The sequence below is a fragment of the Trichomonas vaginalis genome, chromosome V (genome assembly GCF_026262505.1).
Source record: "Trichomonas vaginalis G3 chromosome V, whole genome shotgun sequence".
NCBI classification, from domain to species: Eukaryota; Parabasalia; order Trichomonadida; family Trichomonadidae; genus Trichomonas; species Trichomonas vaginalis.
In genome coordinates, this window is record NC_067207.1 from 3,862,704 (window position 1) to 3,884,525 (window position 21,822).

The 21,822-nt window shown below is 33.1% G+C and overlaps 8 protein-coding genes across 8 annotated transcripts, besides 1 other annotated feature; 4 read left to right on the top strand and 4 right to left on the bottom strand.

Annotated features, from left to right (window-relative positions):
• Positions 1–1,815: 1,815 nt before the first annotated feature.
• On the top strand, positions 1,816–3,398 carry TVAGG3_0274280 (uncharacterized protein; the record flags this gene model as incomplete). The annotated part of the gene is made up of 1 exon (XM_001318707.1): positions 1,842–3,359. The coding sequence occupies one exon, from the start codon at positions 1,842–1,844 to the stop codon at positions 3,357–3,359; it is 1,518 nt and encodes a 505-aa protein (XP_001318742.1).
• Positions 3,399–3,728: 330 nt separating this feature from the next.
• On the top strand, positions 3,729–5,315 carry TVAGG3_0274290 (DNA-directed 5'-3' RNA polymerase protein; the record flags this gene model as incomplete). The annotated part of the gene is made up of 1 exon (XM_001318708.1): positions 3,729–5,315. The coding sequence occupies one exon, from the start codon at positions 3,729–3,731 to the stop codon at positions 5,313–5,315; it is 1,587 nt and encodes a 528-aa protein (XP_001318743.1).
• Positions 5,316–5,588: 273 nt separating this feature from the next.
• TVAGG3_0274300 (enolase family) lies at positions 5,589–7,081 on the bottom strand (the record flags this gene model as incomplete). Its single annotated transcript, XM_001318709.2, has 1 exon — positions 5,617–7,068. The coding sequence occupies one exon, from the start codon at positions 7,066–7,068 to the stop codon at positions 5,617–5,619; it is 1,452 nt and encodes a 483-aa protein (XP_001318744.1).
• A 795-nt stretch (positions 7,082–7,876) lies between these two features.
• TVAGG3_0274310 (uncharacterized protein) lies at positions 7,877–10,438 on the top strand (the record flags this gene model as incomplete). Its single annotated transcript, XM_001318710.1, has 1 exon — positions 7,883–10,339. One exon carries the CDS (start codon positions 7,883–7,885, stop codon positions 10,337–10,339), a length of 2,457 nt encoding a protein of 818 aa, XP_001318745.1.
• Positions 10,439–10,786: 348 nt separating this feature from the next.
• Positions 10,787–10,923: a mobile genetic element.
• A 239-nt stretch (positions 10,924–11,162) lies between these two features.
• Positions 11,163–12,950, bottom strand: TVAGG3_0274330 (ankyrin repeat protein family; the record flags this gene model as incomplete). The annotated part of the gene is made up of 1 exon (XM_001318711.1): positions 11,163–12,950. The coding sequence occupies one exon, from the start codon at positions 12,948–12,950 to the stop codon at positions 11,163–11,165; it is 1,788 nt and encodes a 595-aa protein (XP_001318746.1).
• A 615-nt stretch (positions 12,951–13,565) lies between these two features.
• TVAGG3_0274340 (Ankyrin repeat family) lies at positions 13,566–15,171 on the bottom strand (the record flags this gene model as incomplete). The annotated part of the gene is made up of 1 exon (XM_001318712.1): positions 13,666–15,171. One exon carries the CDS (start codon positions 15,169–15,171, stop codon positions 13,666–13,668), a length of 1,506 nt encoding a protein of 501 aa, XP_001318747.1.
• A 182-nt stretch (positions 15,172–15,353) lies between these two features.
• Positions 15,354–17,132, bottom strand: TVAGG3_0274350 (leucine-rich repeats (6 copies)-containing protein; the record flags this gene model as incomplete). Its single annotated transcript, XM_001318713.1, has 1 exon — positions 15,354–17,132. One exon carries the CDS (start codon positions 17,130–17,132, stop codon positions 15,354–15,356), a length of 1,779 nt encoding a protein of 592 aa, XP_001318748.1.
• A 1,185-nt stretch (positions 17,133–18,317) lies between these two features.
• Positions 18,318–21,577, top strand: TVAGG3_0274360 (helicase protein; the record flags this gene model as incomplete). The annotated part of the gene is made up of 1 exon (XM_001318714.1): positions 18,331–21,456. One exon carries the CDS (start codon positions 18,331–18,333, stop codon positions 21,454–21,456), a length of 3,126 nt encoding a protein of 1,041 aa, XP_001318749.1.
• Positions 21,578–21,822: the final 245 nt, after the last annotated feature.

The following is a 21,822-nucleotide window of genomic DNA, read 5'->3' on the forward strand; positions in this document are numbered from 1 at the left end:
CAATGCTCCCTTCCTCTTACGTATATTCTTACGTATCTTACGTGGCATTTTAAGTGAAGTTAAAAAGCGTCATTTGACAGATGTTTATATGACACTTTCTCCGGTTTATAGGACCTCTCTCATATTCTATCTTGTCATATCTAAACTCATAGTCATGTATGTCCTCTAACCATCTCATAACGGTTTCCAAACCACTTTTATCGGATGTAAAGTAAAAACATGGATGGTTATGTAAAACGTCTAAAGTTTCTAAAGAGTCTCTCAAAGTATACTTCCTTGGAACGCCCGTAACTTTTCCTGTAGCGACGATAGACCCTTACTTGTCCGGACATAGTTATACTATTTTTTTACCGAAAAGTCAACGACAACGACTTTCAAAAATTTTTATGGGCTAGAAGGGGCGCAGCCCCTGGGAAGCCCCCTATACCCAAAAAAAACCTCATTTTATACTTCATTTATACTAAACATCTTCGGGGCTAGAGGGCACGAAGTGCCTGGAGGCCCCACTTCCTTTTTTTTTTTTTTTTTTTAGTATTATTGCTTATATATTCAAAACATTATCCTTAGTTTTGATATGTTGGCCAAAAATTTTCGTGTTATTTTTTGTGTTTAAGCATAAATTATGTATTTACTTATGAAGGATAAGCATTTTATTCATTGTCATAAATATGCACCATAACAAATTGATAAAATTTTAAAAAATTGTGTATTTTAGCGGGTATTATTTTGGCCAATGCCCGTTGTTACAAGATTTAATATTAACCATATCAATAGCAGACTCAATGTAAAAATTTAGATATATTTTTTTTTTCATTATTCAAACTTTGATAAAGTTTAGTATAATGAATGATTTTGTTTCGTGTATGATACAGAAATGAAAAGCTTAATTAATATTATTTTGCATTTTTTCAAGAATGTTAGAGTATATCTACATTAAAAAATCAGATTCGAACTGCGATACTGCATCAAATTGATGCATATCTGATAAGGATCTCAAAAGAGTAAAGTTAATTTTTTTGAGTTTTTTTAAGTTTTGGGCCTTAGTAAAAACACCATCTCGAGCAATATTTTTGGGACGACGATAGACCTTATTTGGCCTTACAGTGGACCCTTAACAAATTTTAATCAAAATAGCAAAAATCTATTTGATAGCTGTAAGCAAATAATAATTTCTATTTCAACCAAAATCACTTATTTTCATCTAAACGTATAAAATTGTCAATTTTATGAGAATAAATTTAAAATCTCATGAAATATAAAGGAGAGTAATATTTTTCAATTTTCTTTTTTTCTTTCTCTCAAATATTTTCTATTGGGAATTTTCTTGTTATCAAAAAATAATTTTAATATTTGTTTATTTCATTACATACAATAAAATTTTAAAAACTCTATTTCTTCACAAGAAAATTTTTTTCCTTCATATGAAGAAACATTTTGTTCTCCATTTGATGCTGAGTCTAAATCTCGATTTTTGAATTTTCTTCTTTCCAAATTTCTTTTTTCCAAATTAGAAGTTTAATTCAAATTTTCAATAGTTTATATATTTTCTCAAACCGTCTTAGATTTTCTCACTTTTTAGGGATTTTCTCTCAAAATATACAAAAATAGTAATACCAATACATGTGTCTAATATACTTTAAAACCATCGTGATAAAATTCAAAAACGAAGAGTTCTTCTCTCCAAATTTTTTTCAAAATCAAAAACATGAGATAAAAAAGGACGTTTGGAAAATTCATTTTTAGCATTTTAGGAATTTTCTCACTTTTCTTCCAAATTGACATCCTTAAATTCATATTTTGATAATACTCTCAATTATTGAATTATATCATTTTAACAAATTATGCTTCTTTCTTTAATTTCCATCCGTTTTGATAAACTTGAAAGGAGAACTCGAGCTGAAGTATGCAATAGATATAAAACTGATGTATTTAGTACTAGTTATGATTACTGGGGAACTTCTATTTACCCAGATCAAGCAGGACAATGTGGTAGAAAAAGTTACGACAAAGCAACAGACGATAATAAAGCTCTTAAAGAACTTAATTACATGAGATGGCTTGTTGGATTTGATACACCAGTTACACTTCTTTCAGGATCACAATATGATGATGAACAAGTCAAATGCGCAATATGTAATGTAATTAACAGAGAACTAGATCACACCCCTCCTTCAACTAAAACTTGTTATTCAAGTGCAGGATACAATGGATGCTCATCTTCAAATCTTGGTGCAGGCTATGGAAATTATGATGCACCAATGGCAGTTCAGCAATTTATCAAAGATAATGGCGAATCTAATTTAAACTTAGGCCATAGAAGGTGGGTTCTTTATGGTGGCCTTAAACAAACTGCATTTGGTGGAGCTTACAATTCAAAAAGATCAGATGAAAAAGGCTTTACAAACTCTGTGTCAATGAAAACATCTGGCATGGGATGGCCACCGGAAGATCAGTTAACATTTACAGCATATCCTCCACCAGGCTATTTCCCAGCCAGATTTATATATAATAGATTTAGTTTTTGGGCTCCAGGAATCCCAGAAGGCGGACCGTTGCAAATTACAGTGAATTTTGACGGAGTTCAACAAAATATTGCATATCAATATTATACAACGGATTGGTATGGTGGACCACAACGTGGTGCAATGTTCAATATTTCAAGTTTACCAATGGATTATTTAAGTGATATTGATTATCAAACTTTAATCGGAAAGACTATTGATATACAAGTGAAGTATGGTTCAAATGTCTATGATTATACCGTCAAACCAATTGATTGCGATGCAGAAGAACAAACTCCAACAAGATCTCCAACTAGATCTCCTACACCACCACCAACAAGATCACCAACTAGATCTCCTATACCACCACCAACTAGATCTCCTACACCACCACCAACTAGATCTCCTTCACCACCACCAACTAGATCTCCAACGAAATCAACACCAACTAGATCACCTACACGATCTCCAACTAGATCTCCAACGAAATCAACACCATCAAGGTCACCATCTCCATCACCATCTAGATCGCCAACACCCAAGGTTACAACTCCACAGGAAGATATAACAACCACAGCGACAAAAGAAAACACACCTTTGCCAACAACTCAAACAATAGCACAGATCCCGGTTGACAGTCCAAGTGGGAACAGCGGCGAGAGCAGTAATGATAACCAAAGCGGCAAGAAACAAGAACACGACAAGAAGATGAAGATCATTGTCATTGCTTCAGCCGCCGCTGTTGGTCTTATCCTTGTTATCATCGTTATTTCAACTGTTGTTGTTTGCAAGAAGAAATACGGCAAACAAGAAGCAGAATCAGATCGCAGTGAACTCAACATGATGTTTCTTGTTTAAACAATTTTTATTGCGTTTATTATTCAATTTTATTTTGTGAACATATGGTCTTATTTCATTCAATTATCTTGGATAAATAATTTTATTATTTATTTTTCAAATGCATTATATATGCAATTGCTTAATTACTTCACAAACCGTTCATAATCTAACTTCTCAAAAATTCTGATTAATCATAAAATTAATTTGGATCATGCAATAGAGATAAGCTTAATTTTTTTAATTTCGTGTTTTTGTCAGATTTTTCAATCGACTTGCCACCAAAATCAGATCAGATATGTTTAACATATCCAATCAAATTAGATTCATATTATAATATAATAATTTTGAAAAAAGCTTCAATTATTTTCTGACATAATTTCCAAAATCATGCTTTTATTTTTTATATCTATCCGCTTTGATAAGCTTGAAAGAAGGACGAGAGCCGAGGTATGCAACAGATATAAAACAGATGTATACAGCACGAAGTATAGTCGGTCTCCTCCATATCAAGATCAAAAAGGTTCATGCACCAAATTGAACTATGATAAAGCAACAGACGATAATAAAGCGCTTTCAGAGCTTAATTATATGAGATGGCTTGTCGGATATGACACAAAAGTCACTCTTGCATCAGGTTTTGATGATGAACAGGTTAGATGTGCAATATGCAATGTGGTTAATAGAGATTTGAATCACGAACCTACTTCAGCGCAAAAATGCTATACGAAGGCAGCATACAATGGATGCTCTTCATCCAATCTTGGCGCAGGCTATGGAAGTTATGATGCGCCACAGGCTATTCAACAATTTATTCAAGATCCTGGCAATGGTAACGAAAACATAGGGCATCGAAGATGGGTTTTTTATGGTGGTCTTAAAACTACAGCATTTGGAGGAGCTTATAATTCAGAAAGATCAGGAGATGAAGGCTTGACAAACTCTGTGGCAATGAAGACCTTTAACATGGGATCTTCAACCGAAGAAAAGCTTCCGTTCACAGCATATCCACCTCCAGGTTACTTTCCAGCTGAGTTTATATACAATAGATTCAGCTTTTGGGCTCCAGGAATTCCGGAAAAAGGTCCCTTACAAATTTCGGTTAAATTTGATGGAGTTACTCAAAATATTGCCTATAGATTTTATACAACAGGGAACTATGGAGGAAGTCAACGTGGAGCAATGTTTAATCTTACAAGTTTACCTCAAGTTAACTGGTATGATATTGATTATAAGAAATTAATTGGAAAAAGAATTGACATACAAGTAAAATACAGCTCCAATGTATATGATTATACAATTTATCCAGTCGATTGTACTGCCGAAGAGAAAACCCCAACTAGATCTCCTACAAGATCACCAACTAGGTCTCCTCCCCCACCAACTAGATCTCCTACAGTACCAACTAGATCTCCTACAAGATCACCAACTAGATCTCCTACAAGATCACCAACTAGGTCTCCTACAGTACCAACTAGATCTCCTACAAGATCACCAACTAGATCTCCTACAAGATCACCAACTAGGTCTCCTACAGTACCAACTAGATCTCCAACTAGGTCTCCTACAAGATCTCCCACACCAAAAACGCCCACTCCAAAGACGCCAACACCAAGAACGCCCACTCCAAAGACGCCAACACCAAAAACTCCAACAAAGAAAATAACAACATCATTAACTTTGCTAACAACCACAGCGACAAAAGAAAACACACCTTTGCCAACAACTCAAACAATAGCACAGATCCCGGTTGACAGTCCAAGTGGGAACAGCGGCGAGAGCAGTAATGATAACCAAAGCGGCAAGAAACAAGAACACGACAAGAAGATGAAGATCATTGTCATTGCTTCAGCCGCCGCTGTTGGTCTTATCCTTGTTATCATCGTTATTTCAACTGTTGTTGTTTGCAAGAAGAAATACGGCAAACAAGAAGCAGAATCAGATCGCAGTGAACTCAACATGATGTTTCTTGTTTAAACAATTTTTATTGCGTTTATGTTGAATAACAATACATTTATTTTTTTTTAACTGTCATCAATATTTGAATCTTTATATCATTTGCCTTTCTATGTCTTCATATCAAACATATATGAAATTAACAATATAAAATGCTAATAGTGAAGATCAGATTCGAATTCGATGACAAAAAGATATTTTTGAATATATTTTATTGTCGTTCCTTTAAATACTTTAAGTTTTTGCATTAATATACTTTCCCTTGTTTGAGTCCAAGTCCGAAATCAATTGTAATTTGAGGTAAAAAATATAAAGTATATTTTTATGCAAGCATATCGTGCTCCTTAAGGTATTCGTAGATCTGGAGGAGTCTTGTGTACTTCTGGATGCGTTCTCCGCGAGCTGTTGATCCTGTCTTGATAGACTGGGCGCCGATGGCGACAGCGAGGTCAGCGATTACGGAGTTGCATGTTTCGCCTGAGCGGTGGGAAACCATGACGCGCTGGCCAGCATCGAGGATGAGTTTAGCGGCCTCCATACCCTCGGAGATTGTACCGATCTGGTTGACCTTGAGGAGGAGAGCGTTGCACCACTTGCCCTCGAGACCCTTTTTGATTGTCTTCGGGTTTGTTGTGTAAAGGTCATCACCAACGAGTTGGATCTTTCCACCGAGTTCAGCGTTGAGCTTTGTCCAGTGAGCGTAGTCCTTCTCGTCGAGGCCATCTTCGATTGAGATGATTGATGGGTGACGAGCAACGAGGTCCTTCCAGTACTGGATCATCTCGTCGCCTGTCTTGAACATTCCGACTTCGACTTCGTACTTGCCTGTTTCGGCGTTGTAGAATTCGGATGAGGCGGCATCGAGACCGAGGAAGATGTCAACGCCTGTTTTGTAGCCGGCTTCGACGATGGCTTCTTCGATTGTCTGGATGGCTTCCTCTGGTGTGTTGAGTAATGGTGCAAAACCACCCTCATCGCCGAGGTTCTTGGCAGAAACGCCGTGCTTCTTGGAAAGAAGAGCGCCGAGTTTCTGATAAACTTCAGCGACCATACGGAGCTGGTCTGGGAATGGGACATCCTTGCGTGGGGAAACCATGAACTCCTGGAGCTTGAGGTTGCCACCAGCGTGCTTGCCGCCGTTAAGGATGTTGAAGAATGGAGATGGAAGTGTGTACTTCTTTGGCATGTTCTCAGCACCGTAGTAGTTGCGGGCGAGGTAGATGAAGAGTGGCTCTTCGTTTAATTCAGCAGCAGCTGTAGCAAGAGCGAATGAGGCGGCTGTGCAAGCATTGCCACCAAGGTTTTGCTTGAGCTCTGTGCCATCTGTGTCGCAGATCTTCTTATCGAGAGCCTTGAGGTCAGCAAGTGGCATTCCCTTAAGGGCTGGGGAAATCTTGTTTGTAACATTGCCAGCAGCTGTAAGTGTGCCCTTGCCACCATAGCGCTTTGGATCCTTGTCGCGGAGTTCGTATGCTTCGCCAGAGCCTGTTGAGGCGCCGGATGGAGCGGATGAATTAGCAGCAAATTGAATGTGGCCGAGGTAATTTGCGTAGACATCAACTTCGACTGTTGGATTTCCGCGAGAGTCGAGGACTTCACGGCCAACAAGGTGATCAACTGTTGGTGGAAGTGCATGCTTTCTAAGAAGTGTTGAAAGAACGCCGAATGTATCTTCTGGCTTTGTCTTAAGGAGCTCGTTCATAGCTTCCTCAATATATTCGTTAGCTTTTGTCTTCTGGAGATACTCCTGAACGCTGGCTTTGGCAGCTGACATTAGTGTGTGATCGACCAGACTTTTTCAATTTTTCATGCGAAAACGATTATTTCTGACAACACTTCACTCAGCAATTTTGGGAATTTCGAATAATTTTCATTGCGTTTTAACCTGAAATATATGCTTCTTTTATGCTGATGATCATAAAAATCATATAATTGTCCTCATTATTTGCTCTGATTTTGGAAAATAAGATTTCGTCAGAATTGACAAAAACCATCAATCAAGCCAACCTTTCATAAATTCAATCACCTAACTTATAAAGAATATGTTGTAAGAGTTTACTTAATCAGAAATCATAAATTCTCTATGAACATTTTCATATATATAGTTTACTTAGTAAGATAAAACTAACTAACACATAATTTATGATATATAGAAAGAAAAAACATATGTGCTAGGTCATATAGTCCTTTGAGACCTTCATTTTTTTAAGGAAAGAATCGAAATTCCCAAATATATATGGAGTACCATACTAACTATGAGGTACAAGAGTTAATTTCAATGCATACATACTATTTGCACAAGAGATTTCAATCTAATAACTAAATTTAAACAAAGCAATTGACAATTCCATATTTATTGTAATACAAAGGAATAATTAATGCAATGGGTTTCAATAATCGTCTAATTAAGATTATTATTATGCAGACGATAAGGAACACGAGTTATTTATTGTGGTCGTTTTTTTTTCCCTATTGTAAATATTTTTTTTTCTTGGACGAGGTATTTCTGAAAATTACAATACCGTAAATATTTCAAAGTTTTGAGAGTTTTTGTAAATCTTGTAAATTTGAATTCCATTTGAGAAAGAATGGGTACGAATGAAAGTGCGCCCGTTCTTGAAAGTACCATTGATGAACTTAATCTTAGTGGTGAAAATATTGAGATGATTCCATATAATATTCCTCCTGACCATCCAATTAAGTCTTTATTACTTTCACACAATCGGCTTGAACTCATTCCGCAGAAACTATTAAATTTGGCTACACTCGATATATCGTACAATGAAATTGCAGCTGATATAGCGGATTCTGAAGTTATAGAATATCCAAATTTGAAAAGCATCACATTATCAGGCAATCATCTCGATCATATTCCAAAATCACTATTCAACTCTTTAAACATAACCGATTTGATTGCAGATCGCAATAAGTTTTGCGACGATACAGTTTCTTTAGCCAAGTTCGAGCATCTTGAGAATTTAGATCTTTTCCTCAATATGTACAAGAAATTCCCAGAGCTACCACAATCGTTAGTATCGCTTAGCTTCGGATTTAATTTTGTTTCCGAATTAAATCTTTCATTGCCAAATCTTACTCAGCTTAGAGTTCCCGGCTGTGGCATTAAGATAATTTCAACGGACTGCCAGTTCCCAAATCTTCGTCTTTTGGATATTTCCATGAACAATTTATGCGAAGTCCCTCCTATTGATTCTATATTCCCTAAGCTAGAAACGCTTTATATCTCATTTAATTACATTCATGAGTTCCCTAAGTCCCTTCCTTTATCCATTGTTGAAGTAAATGCATCTCACAACGTCATTGAAGAATGGAACGATAACATTGACCATCTACAGAGCCTCACTTCTGTGGATGTTAGCCATAACAAGCTTTTAACCATTCCAAAAGTTCCTTTATCTCTGACTACTTTTAATTGCGATTACAACTTTATCGACAAGTTTGAATACTTTAATTTCGAATGCGTACAACAGATCCAGCTCAGCCATAACAATTTCCATGAAGTTCCAAATTTAAGCAAATGTACAGCCAACGGCTTGTATATGACTCATAACTTCCTAGAAGAAATTAATATGAATAATATCAGCAAGGTAATTACCAGATTCGATTTTACCAAGAATATGATCAAAGAAATTCCTCTTGACATATTCCTCATCGAAAGAGTTCAAACGCTAAACCTCAATTCAAATAATTTGACGTCTCTACCATCGGGAATTGCAAGCTCTTCGCTTACGTCCCTCTTCATTTCCGAAAATAATATAAAATCTTTACCGGAGCTGCCTCCAAATCTTATGACAATATGCGCTGTATCATGCGGATTTGAAGAATTACCAAAGGAATTACTCAATTGCCCCAGATTGTCTCATATTGACTTTTCAAACAATAAAATTACAAAAATTGAGAAATTCCCGGCCTGCAGACGCATTTGCCTTTCATACAATCAGATAAAAGACATACCTACAATACCAGATCAAGTTTCTTTCCTTGATCTTTCTCATAATCAGTTGAAACACCTCAAAATACTTGGCGAATTCATCATGCTACAGGATCTCGATATTTCCCATAACAAGCTTATCAACATTGAGCACTCATCTCTCCCATTAATGACCTCATTTAAGATTTCTCATAATCCATTGAACAAATACGTCCTCGATTTCACCAAATTACCAGCTCTTAAGATGTGCGATGTCACTTTTACGTCGATTCACCTCCCACAGAAGGTTCCAGACACAATAAAAGAGTTTGATACGAGCGATGCCGGACTTTACAACAGATCTAAGTCGCCAAAAGTGAGGCTCTTCCAACCAAGAAGGTGCGGGTATAGCGAAGCCTGTGGACCACGCCCGTCAATGGAAGATGCTCTGATTATTCGATCAAATATCGACTCCCAAGTTGACATTTACGCGGTCATTGACGGCCACGGAGGCACAGATACCGCAATATTGTCTGCATTCTTCATTCCGCAGTACTTTGTCGCTGAAAAATCCAAAGGAATTGCAGCATTTTCGTCAATCATCAAAAGATTGATCGAACGCCTCAAAAAAGCGAATGTCCGTGATGGAGCAACAATAGCTTTCACAATCGTAACACCAGATGAAATCGGTTGCGCGTATTTGGGAGATTCAAGAGCACTTTTGATCCGAAAAAGTGGAGCGGTTTGCCAGCTATCGTTCGACCACAAACCGACTGATCCTGCAGAAATCATGATGATCAAAGAGAACCGTAGCTTTGTTTCTGAAATGCGAACAGCAGGAATTTTGGCGATGAGTCGAGCGATTGGAGATTTCAACATCCCTGGAGTTTCACATGTACCTGATATGACCAGTGCTGTAAGATCTAAGGAAGATTACAGACTTGTTCTTGCTTGCGATGGAGTTTTCGATGTTGTTTCGCAAGATGAAATCGGAACTATCGCTGTAAATGAGAAAGATGTGAATGTTGCTGCTGCAAAGATAAGGAACTTGGCTTTGGGAAGAGTTTCTCAGGATAATATATCTGTTATTGTAGTTGATGTCGAGAAGAAGAAATGATTTATATAATATTTTGTTTTACTTGTTGTTTTTGTTGTATTAATTAAATATTCATTTTCTTGTTTGTTTCAATCAAAATCATTCTTTTTTTCTGTTGGAGATATCAAAAATATCATTCTTTTCTGTTGTTATGGATTTTACATAGAGTGCAAAAAAATTCACAAATACGATTATTTGAAATTGAATTTGCACATTTTTAAGTATTTGAAAAATTTTGAAGTTGACCATTTTTAAAAATCAAATCCATTGATAAAGAATTGCAACAGTTGCGTATGCAGAAAATATAAAAGAAAAAAATTCATTCATTTTGGCTACTTTACGCAGATTGAATTCAGAATAATCGTTTTTGCACTTGTAGGAAAACCCAAATAAATCAACATATAAATATAGATATATTGAAAATTTTATTCAAATGATAATTTATAATTAATTTAACTAATTAAGGTCGCCCGGACGATGATAAGTAAACTACTCAAAATTAACCTTAATCATATTACAATGTGTGGAATGGAAAGTTTAGAAGCATTCATTATATTAACCTTAAAAGTGCTTTTCTGAGGGTGACTTATCATCTCCCGCGCACCCTTAATCATATTGAAGATAGATAATTTTTTATATCACTATTTCCGTAATCAAAACATGTTTTTCCATCTTTATCCTTTATACATATAATCTCAATAAAAATGTAATTGTTATTATTAAATTATATACATATGAGATTTTACTTTTCGTATCTATTTATCTGATATTGGATTACAAACTTTTAAATGATAATAATGTGATGGAAGTACCATTATCGTGTTTTGAAAATTATCTGATTAGATTACTTAGCTCCAATAGATTTTAGATATTCTCTTACCTTATCTCTTGCATATGAGAGTGCAGTATCTCCATTATTATTCTTTGCTTCTTTATCAGCTCCAACTGAGATAAGATATTGAACAACTTCAAGATGACCATAATATGATGCATGAATGAGTGGAGTCCATCCATCTTTATTCTTTGCTTCTTTATCTGCTCCAACTGAGATAAGGTATTTAACAACTTCAAGATGACCATTCCATGATGCCCAAATGAGTGGAGTATTTTCAGAATTATCCTTTGCTTCTTTATCTGCTCCAACTGAGATAAGATATTGAACAATTTCAAGATGACCATCTCTTGATGCCCAAATGAGTGCAGTATCTCCATTATTATTCTTTGCTTCTTTATCAGCTCCAACTGAGATAAGATATTGAACAACTTCAAGATGACCATAATATGATGCATGAATGAGTGGAGTCCATCCATCTTTATTCTTTGCTTCTTTATCTGCTCCAACTGAGATAAGGTATTTAACAACTTCAAGATGACCATTCCATGATGCCCAAATGAGTGGAGTATTTTCAGAATTATCCTTTGCTTCTTTATCTGCTCCAACTGAGATAAGATATTGAACAACTTCAAGATGACCATCTCTTGATGCCCAAATGAGTGCAGTATCTCCATTATTATTCTTTGCTTCTTTATCAGCTCCAACTGAGATAAGATATTGAACAACTTCAAGATGACCATAATATGATGCCCAAATGAGTGGAGTATCTCCATTATTATTTTTGATTTCGATATCAAAACCATGTTCAACAAGGCGTTCAACAAGGCGGAGATTTCCATATTCAGCGGCTTTATGAATAATATAAAATCCGTATGAATCTTTTGTTTCTGCAAGTTCATTGAATGCAATTGATGTCATAATTCGATTATTGTCTTTTGATATTTTATCTAAAAATTTATATATATTCGAGAAATCGTTTGATTTCTCTAGTTCAGAAATATTTTGTAAAAATTCGTTTTGAATATTGTAACGAATATAGTTATGTTTTGGAGGTCTTGATCGCAATAATGAATCATGGAATGTGTTGATGATGATACTATAGTTATTTTCGTTACTCAAGTTTTGAATTTCATCAATTATTTGTTTGCTGCAAAACTCTAATCGAACATGTTCAATCAGTTGATAAAATGTTTCACTTTCTCTTGCAAGGCAAATGACAAATTTCGCTAATGAATCTTCATCTTTGATTTTCAGTTTATCACTCTTGATTATTCTTTGGACAATGTCAAATCCAAGTTTGTTCGATATTGTCTTGAATTTATTCTCATCGATTTCAAAGAAATGTGAAGATATGAATTCTGCACATTCATTCGTTTTTTCTTCTGAAGATATGTCGAAATAGAATTCAAGTAAATCAAAACAATTATTTATGTCGATAGTTGCATTATCGATGAAATGATTTTTGTAAAATTCAATCAGATCATTAATATCAAGTTTCACTCCAATATGAAAGAGATCTTTACAAACACTTTCGTCGCATTCAACTTCTCTTTTCCGATATTGAAGGATGTCTTTCAAGATATTGTATGTATCTTGCGTTCCTATTTCTGTAGTAATATCAATGCTGACATTATTATTGTCTAAAAGATAGTTTGCATAAAACATTTTTGAAATTGCAACTGCGAAGTATTTGTTAATGATGAATTCGACGTTATTGATTGTTAGAGTAACCTTTTCGCATGTTTTGCAGTCATTAATCCTCTGAAGTATTTGATTATTAAGTTGAAACAATACCATTTAATAAGATAAAAATTAAAAATATAAAAATTGCTGGATAATTTATAATTTTTTTTAAAAAAATACATCCATTTTTTCCCATTCAAATAGTTTTGAATGAAATTGACCTTATTTCCAGTTCTGAAATACCAAATACGTTTAAAAGATCAAATCCAGGATCATCAAATATTTGAGTTAATTAACCATCTAGAAATTTTCATAGTTTTTAGATGCTGAAATGAAATTATAGTGCTAATGAAATGCAATAGATGGAATTTTCATTTTCAAACGATATTGCCAAAATATGTTTGAAATGAAAATATATTTTATACAATTTCTCGGGCATTGAATCCAAGGAGCTTTATATATACTAGCTTATTCAAAATACTCTCGAATATGTTATGCATTCTGATTTCTTCTATTTTTGATAATTGAGAAGCATCGATAATGAAAATGGCTCCTCCAAAGCCAACAATGATGTCATTAACATTAGCCAAGCTAATATATTGTTGTATCAAAAATTGCCGTATACTGATACTCTTCTGTTGTATTTTATTTAAACAGATATTCATATATCATATCATATTATTTTAGTGAATTAGGTTTGACTGTTAAAAACATTAAAAATAATGAGCGGTAAAGTTTAAACAAATATATTTACAAACAATTTATTAATATATAAAATAATTTTGTTGCAATCACATTCTAATAAGCTGATTTCTTATGGATGCAATGACTAGGCAAATCTATTAAACAAATATACCCATATGACAATGAATATAATAGAACAAATAACAAATATAAATAATCCTGTAAATTTTGGTTTTTTCTCATGAGATTTAAGATAATTCGGAATTTCACTATCTGCATTATTCATAAACACAGAAAGAAAATCATAATTATTATGTTCTGCAGCTATATCCAATACTTTTGTCGTAATATTTCCATAAGGAACAAGAGCAGCAGCTAATTGATATGAACATGATTCAGCAGCAATTTCAGTAGCGTTTCTTCCGCTTTTATCTTTTAATGAAGGATTTGAATTTCCTGAATTGAGAATAAATAAGGAAATATCATCTAAACCTTTTGAAATAGCCATGTGAAGACAGTAAGGATCATATTTAATTCCTTTCTCTAAAAGAAGCTTTACACATTCAACACTTTCAGATTTAATTCCAATTTCAATCGGATTTTCCGAATTTTCGCCAAAAGAAGGCATATCATACTTATTTATAATCATTTCAACAACTTTGATGTTGTTTGCCTCTGTTGCTGCACATAATGTTTTGAATAATTGCGAAGGTTCAAAATTGTTTTGAAATAACCATTCAAATATACTGAATCTTCTAGAAGAAGCAGCAATTGGAAGAATATCAATGATGTTTAACGTTTCTGAAGGAATTGATTTGATAATTTCATAATTTCCTCCTCCAATCGCATAATAATCAATGTTATGTGATTCTATCCAATTGTTGGTTTCTGATGATTGTTTTTTAGGTAAAATTTTTGATAAATAATTATAACAATTCACAGAACCAAAGAAAGCAGCATATTTCAAAGAATCAAGAGAAGATTCTTGAATGTCAGATGTTTCAAAGTAAGAAATTTCTAAATCTTTGTTTAAATCAAAATTATTTTGCATTTGTAATTTTTCGACGATATCATACTTTAAAATATACTGTAAAGTGTCTGGCATGCATCCATACGAAGTGTAATTGTTAACAATTTCAAATTCTTTGTTCAAAAGATGATTAAAAATTTGATCTTTTTGATATTGAGGATCAATTTTGTATAAAAATTCAAAGTAATGGTATCTTTTGATGTGTGAAGCAAAAAAGGAGAATAAAATTAAGTAATTGACTTTTGAAATCTTTGGGAATTTGAGTAAAGATATTATCTTATTGTAATCATACATATTAAGACCATATAACACACATGGAAGTTTAAATGCTGCAGCATGAGGTTTTTCTTCTTGAGATTCAATTTGAATTCCTTCAAAAATAGCAGTTTTTAATAAACCACTTGTATCTTTTATCGATTCATCAATATATTTTATAATTTGTGCATAAAGATGTATTATTTTGTCTCGTTTTTTGATAAGAATTAAAATATCTCTAGCTATAAACAATAAATGCGCCCTTGATAGATTGTTTTTAGGATCTAGTAGGTTATTAATTGTATATGAGAAATTATCGATACTTAAATCTTCTAAAAGAGTTTGGATATCTTTATAATGATGCATTTATAATTATGAAATGAAATTGCAGCCAAAGGAGTTATAAATTATTTTAAAGCAATGCATCCTAAAACACGAAATCTGCTTTTACTTTGTTAGAAATTTATTATAATCATGGCAAGATTTCCTCAAATTTAAATGGTATATCTGACTTCTTAATAGAATATCATGCAAAAGTTACATTTTTATTATACAATAGAGGGAATTAAGGATATAATACATTTCATTGGGATTAGATTCATCCTTTCAATTCGCTCCATACCAATCGTTTTGTTATCGAAAATATTACATTCTTTAATGTATTGAATATTAGCATTCTTCAATCTCTTGGGGTTAAGCTTTTTTGATTGATCAACAATGCTTGTTTTTTGCTTTAATTCATGGAGTTTCTGCTTTTGATTTCCAGCTGTTGAATAGTAATTAATTGGTTTTCCACAAAATGAAGTAGCCATATATGAATTTGGAACATAAACTGATGCTGCATATTTCGTGATCATTTTGTATATCGATCCATCAACGTTATGATCATCTTTTTCCGATCCTGTGTAATAATAATTATCAGCTTTTATTTCTTCAAGGAAACACGTACCATCTCCAAACTTTATTGTCTGGAAATGATACATTAAATGTTGTTCACAAACCAAACAATCATTACCAAATTCTACCGATTCGTTACTTCTTACTCCACTTAAAATTTTTTCACCAAAATAACTACGTGGTGCAATTTTTGTAATTAGAATTTGACGTCCTTTAAAAGATTTGTCGCCGAAATATGTAACTTCTCCATTAATTTCAAGATTTTGAAGTGAAATGCATTCATCAAATAAACCTTCTGGTATATAAGTTACACGTTTTCCAACTTTAACATTTATCAATTTATCGCATGAACTGAAACAATATTCACCAATGTAATTTAAACTATCAGGGAGGATTAGTGATGTAATTTCCAAACCAGAAAATGAAAATCTTCCAATTCTTTTAATACCTTCCTCAATTTCTAATGAATTTATGCAGCTGGCACCAAAAAATGCATAATCCTCAATATAGTCAATGTTGGAATGAATCACAATTGCTTCAGCTTTCTGGACACAATAGAAGCAGTTAGCTGGAATATGTTTGATTTTTGATAATATAAAAGTAATATCTAATTTAGTGCATGAATCAAATGCACTTTCGCATATACCAATATTATTTTGAGATCCAAGTTCTAGAGTAGTTAACTGTGAACAATTGTAGAATGCGCATTCACAAATAGTTTTAAGGGAATCTGAGAATATTACTCGTTTCAATTGCCATGATTGCGCAAAAGCACTACCACCCAAAATTTCAACTTTAGATAAATTTACTTCTTCTATATCTGTACATGCAAAACAATGCGTACCTATTATTTTAACCCTTCCATCTATTTTAATTGATGTAAGTTTGGAGTTGAAAAAACAAAATGGAGGGAGAAATGACGAATCTTTTGGAGCTGTGGCTTCAATATTCATTTGTCCGGAATATTGATATGCTTGGAAACCAGATTGTTGCTCTGGAAATTGGCATCTAGTTTGTACAAATGCATGTTTTGATATCTGTTCAAGATATTTTGGAAGCTTAATATAAATAAGGTTAGAACAAAAGAAAAATAAAGAATTTTGGATAACATTTACTTTGTTCGGGAGTTCAACTTTCTCTAATGAAGAACAATATGAAAAACATTGAATTCCTATTGATGTGACAGTTTTTGGAATTGTTATATTCTTGAGTTTTCGACAATAAGAGAATGCAAAATTTCCAATATAGGTGATTTTGGAACAAAGTGAAACCGATTCCAATTCTGAGCACCCACAAAAGCAAAATGTGGGTATTTTCTTAATATTTCCTGTAATTTCAATATTTCTGAAAGTTGAATTAAATTCAAAAATTCCCTTAATATAATCACCATCAATAATGCACGATGCATTGCTATCACAATTAACATTCATTTTTTATCAAATGATGCATAACTATTTCATTGTTTATCAAATGATTCATTTGAAAAACAAAATATGAAATAAATATTTCGAAAACGATTATTTCGGTTAGAATTTGTTGAAACTTGATTAAACTGATAATTATTTCATTTCACATATGAGTAGTTTCTCAATGGTAACAAAACAAATCAAAAAATTTACAGGTATTGTTGCGGTTATTTACGACTATTCAATTTTTTGAACTGAAAGCAATTACTTTTTTTATTGACTGGATGTTTCATTATGCTTCTATATATTTCAAATAAAATAAAGTGGTATCATACTTACGAGACTTATAATTTTGCCCCATGAAGATATAAGAAGTTCGGCTTTTTCATTATAATTATTTTTGCTGTATAATGAAGATGGATTTTTCCATTAGAATTCTTCAAAATGATATTTTCGCTATGTGAAAGAAGAAGTTCAATAAATTCTTTACGATTTTCATTTTGTTGCATAATGTAGTGTGATGAATCCACGATTATCTTTTTCATTGATATTTGCACCATATGAAATAAGAAAACACAGACATTTCTTTATCATTATTTATTACAGCAACATGAAGAGTGGTTTCTCCTCTTTCATCTTTTGCATTGATATTTGAACCATTTGAAAGGAAAATTTAATCAGCACCGAGCAAATAAATTATATTCTAAAATCATTATTTTGATCAAACTAAACTCATAAAGAAACAAGAATAACATTCTAAATTGATCTCAATATTGTATTCATTCATCAAGAATGCAACAAAGTCAATGCATTCTCTATTTGGTTTCATCTCTTTCAAACCTTCATTCATGAATTTTTTGTTTCCTTAAAATTGAAAATTTTCGACATGTTTGAGTTATTGATAATTGAAATTTCGATCTTATTAATAAGAAACGATCAAATACATCGTGATTCCAACATATATCTAGTAATGAATATCCTTCATAGGAACATGTATATAAATTTAGTTGATACAATGCAATATATGAGTTTTTATAGTATTTTCAGATGCATATCTTGATCAGACTTTGAAAATTTAAATTACAGAACGTGGCGGGCAAAATTGTGAACAACAAATCTAAAATTATTAAAACATTGTGTTTAGCATAATTACAAAAAATTATTTGTTTCGGGAATCTGCCAAAAATAATTGAATATTCAAATAAATTTTTTAGAAACTGAAATGGAGCATGAAGAAACTTTTTTGGACGAACAATCAGCCAATGCTTTAGCGTATGATCCTGATGTACCAACTAAGTTTTCGTCAGATGCATCAAGTTCGGATGATTCACAATATCATCCTAGCGGTAAAGGAGATAAATCAGCCAAACTTACCGATAGATATATGAAAGAGCTTGAAAGTGACATTGACATAAGTGACTCCGCAGGAAAAATCGAATTTCCCGAAAATACAAGCAATAAAGACGATTCTAATGAAAACGTAGAATCAGGTCAAGAGAGCAACGAATCAGATCAAGATAGTGGTCAAAGCGATCTAAATATTTACGCAGACAAACTTTTTAATTACGAAATTTATAAAAAAGGAGATTTTCCGATCGAAAAGGTCATTGCCATGAAGCAAAAAGGAGATGAAAAAATAGAGTATGTCGTTAAACTATTTTCGCAATCCGAAATTAATGCAAAGTTAATTTCTCAAGATATTATTGAAGAAACTTCAGGTGGAAAATCAGCATATGAGCTTTGGATGCAAAATGCACGTAAATATCAGCTTACACCTCTATTCGATGGTTCAGATTATTACATTTTAGATTTAGATCCAGTTCATAAAGTAGAAAACGTCGAAAAAGCCATATACTACGATGTACAAACCCAGTTATACATAATAAAATGGAAAAATTTAGAATATCAATATTGCAGCTGGTCTCCCATTATTTCTGAGGAAGCAAAGCAAAATTTCATCAACAAACTATCACGTGTTGATAAGAGTTCGTTTCCAAATATGTCAGCCTTCGTAAATTCAAATTCTATTTTAGATTATACGCATTTACTCAATGATCCACAATTTTTACAGACGCAATTATCATTAATGAACAGATTAAAGAAAAATTATTCGACAAGTACTAGTTTTATCGTTCAAAAATCCGAAACTGATCATTATCACGATGCAGTTTCATTATTTTTGAATGAAATGGATCAGAAAATATCTGTTAAAGGTCCATTTCTCGTTGTTTGTAATTCTGAATCTATAAATCAATGGAAATCTAGTTTAGAAAAATTAACGAAATTAGAAACAGTTGTAATGGATGATGCACCTGCCAATTGCGAAGTCATCATTAAATACGAACTTACAGATCCAGAAGAAAGACCAGATTCTTCAAAAATTCAAATATTAATTATTACAACGAATTCTTTAGTTGAATACACTTCAACGATCAGACAGATTAATTGGAAGGTTATTATTGTTAATGATGATGAAATTTTCAAGGATTCTTACAGCGAATCTTATAACTCTTTGTTTTCAGTCAGATCAAGCTTTTCTGCCGTTTTAACCAATTACGATGTAAAGACCCTTGATAAAGAAAAGAAATACAACATCCTTCATTACTGTCAACCAACGAAATTTGAAAATGAAAATTCAATTGACGATAATCTCATTTCAGAATATATTTTAAACAACCAATCAGCTCCTCCTCCAGATCCCGAGCCAAAACAGAAAGAATCAGAACAAGAAAAAATAATTGAAGAAGAAATTCCGAAAAAAGATGAAAATAATTCAGATAATGAGAATCCAGAGGACGAAAAATACAATTCTCTGTTCATCTCATACGAAGATCCTCATAAAGATGATATTTGGACACCCGAAACTCGAGATATTTTATTAAATCAGTTAATGATTTATGGATGGGGCCGATGGCGCGAAATACGTAAATCACTGCCACCACAGTTCACTTTAACTATGGTTAACGATGGTTGTTCCGTAATTTTATATATTATTTTAGATTATATCGAAGACAAAGCGAAACTGATCAACTCTACAGTATCGTCTGAACTAATTATAACCAGAAGACAACAGTGGTACTTAGATGGTCCAGTTTTCGGAAATGATAGATTTAAATCTCGAATAAAACGAGAAGCAAACACATTTGCCAAGCGATTAATATGTCTATCAGCACTTACGCAGTCTTCTATTGCTAACACACTCAACATAAAAGTTGAAGAAAAGCTTCCTTTCGAAACTTGGAGTCCAAAAAGTGACGCAAGTTTACTTCACCTTGTTTACACGCATGGCTGGGGAAATTGGCGCGATATTCTTAGAGACAAAACGTGGAAGGAGCAGTCACTGAGTGAACTCGATCCGAAACTCGTTAAAAGTCGCTTTGAAGCTGTGATTGATTCGATTTCAGGTTACGGAACGAAAATAAAGATTTCTGAACCGATAAACAACGTTTTCGAGGACTTCATCACTTCCTGCAGGATCATCTCCATAGCTAATCCATCTATTTCGCATGAAGATTTGAAGAGATGGCTCTGCAGAGTAAAAAATCAGGGAGATAAAATTATATCGTACATAAAACGTGACATGGCATATGACATCAAATCCAATTATGACTTTTTGAAGCGTATACAGACATTCTATCAGAAAGTTGGTGGAATGTTCGATACAGAGAAGGATTTGATTGAAAGATTATGTCATTACAGAAGATTGACAAATTATTCTCAAAATGTCGACGGTTTGAGGCCGATTTTGAGTGAACAAGAGTTGGGAAATATACAAGAGATACAGAAGATAATACAGAACAACAGTATCCCTAATTTGGTCGCTTCTGACATGGCGTTCTTCGCTTGCATGAAAAGTGTCAGAAATCGTGCAGAAAAAGCAGTTAAATCTCATGGAGGATGGAGAGGAGTTCCTGATTATGTTGACGTTCAAGAAGGTACTGCAAAGAAAGAGATTGATTTGCCGTATCCGTACATATGTGGCGAATACAACTGTTCGATAGAAAGCCTCGGAGAAGGCGCGTGGTTTATGATTGGAAGTTATTTAGTCAGAGAAGGAATGTCAGTTTTTATAGCGAATAGAACTGATAAATTCCAGATTGTTGTTGAAAGTCCTTCATCGTTTACTGTTACTAATATAAAGGAAGGAACAGAAACAACAATTAATAACTTGATTGATGTTTATAAGTGCGGAATTAATGAAACAGGAAGAAGTGTTGAATCTTTAATTGGTCTCGATTGCAATGAAGTTGTAACTTACTTCGATAGCATATGTACATCTGAAGTAAGAGAAAAAATTGGTTTGAGGGAATATATTTCACCAATTTTTATGATAATTCCAAGATTATGATTTATTTTTTATATATAGAGATGATTTAAATATTTTTGTTTATGATATTTTCATTTTTTAACCTCAACACTTCTAAGATCCTTTAAAATTAATGAAATTTTATTAAAATTGCATAATATTGAATTAAGACGTGAAGATTATGAGGACATATGTATTAGATTTAATCTGTCATAAAGATAAAGCCACGAAATAAATTGTTTTTCTTGTTTGGATGATTCATTTTGTAATAGTTATCGTATTTTCTATGAGTTTTATCAAAAATTCAATAATCACAAAATACTTCTTGTTGAAATAGGCTATTTAGAACATATTTACTATTATAATCAAAATTTGTTTTCGTTATGAATTTTGAATGAAAGCTTTGTG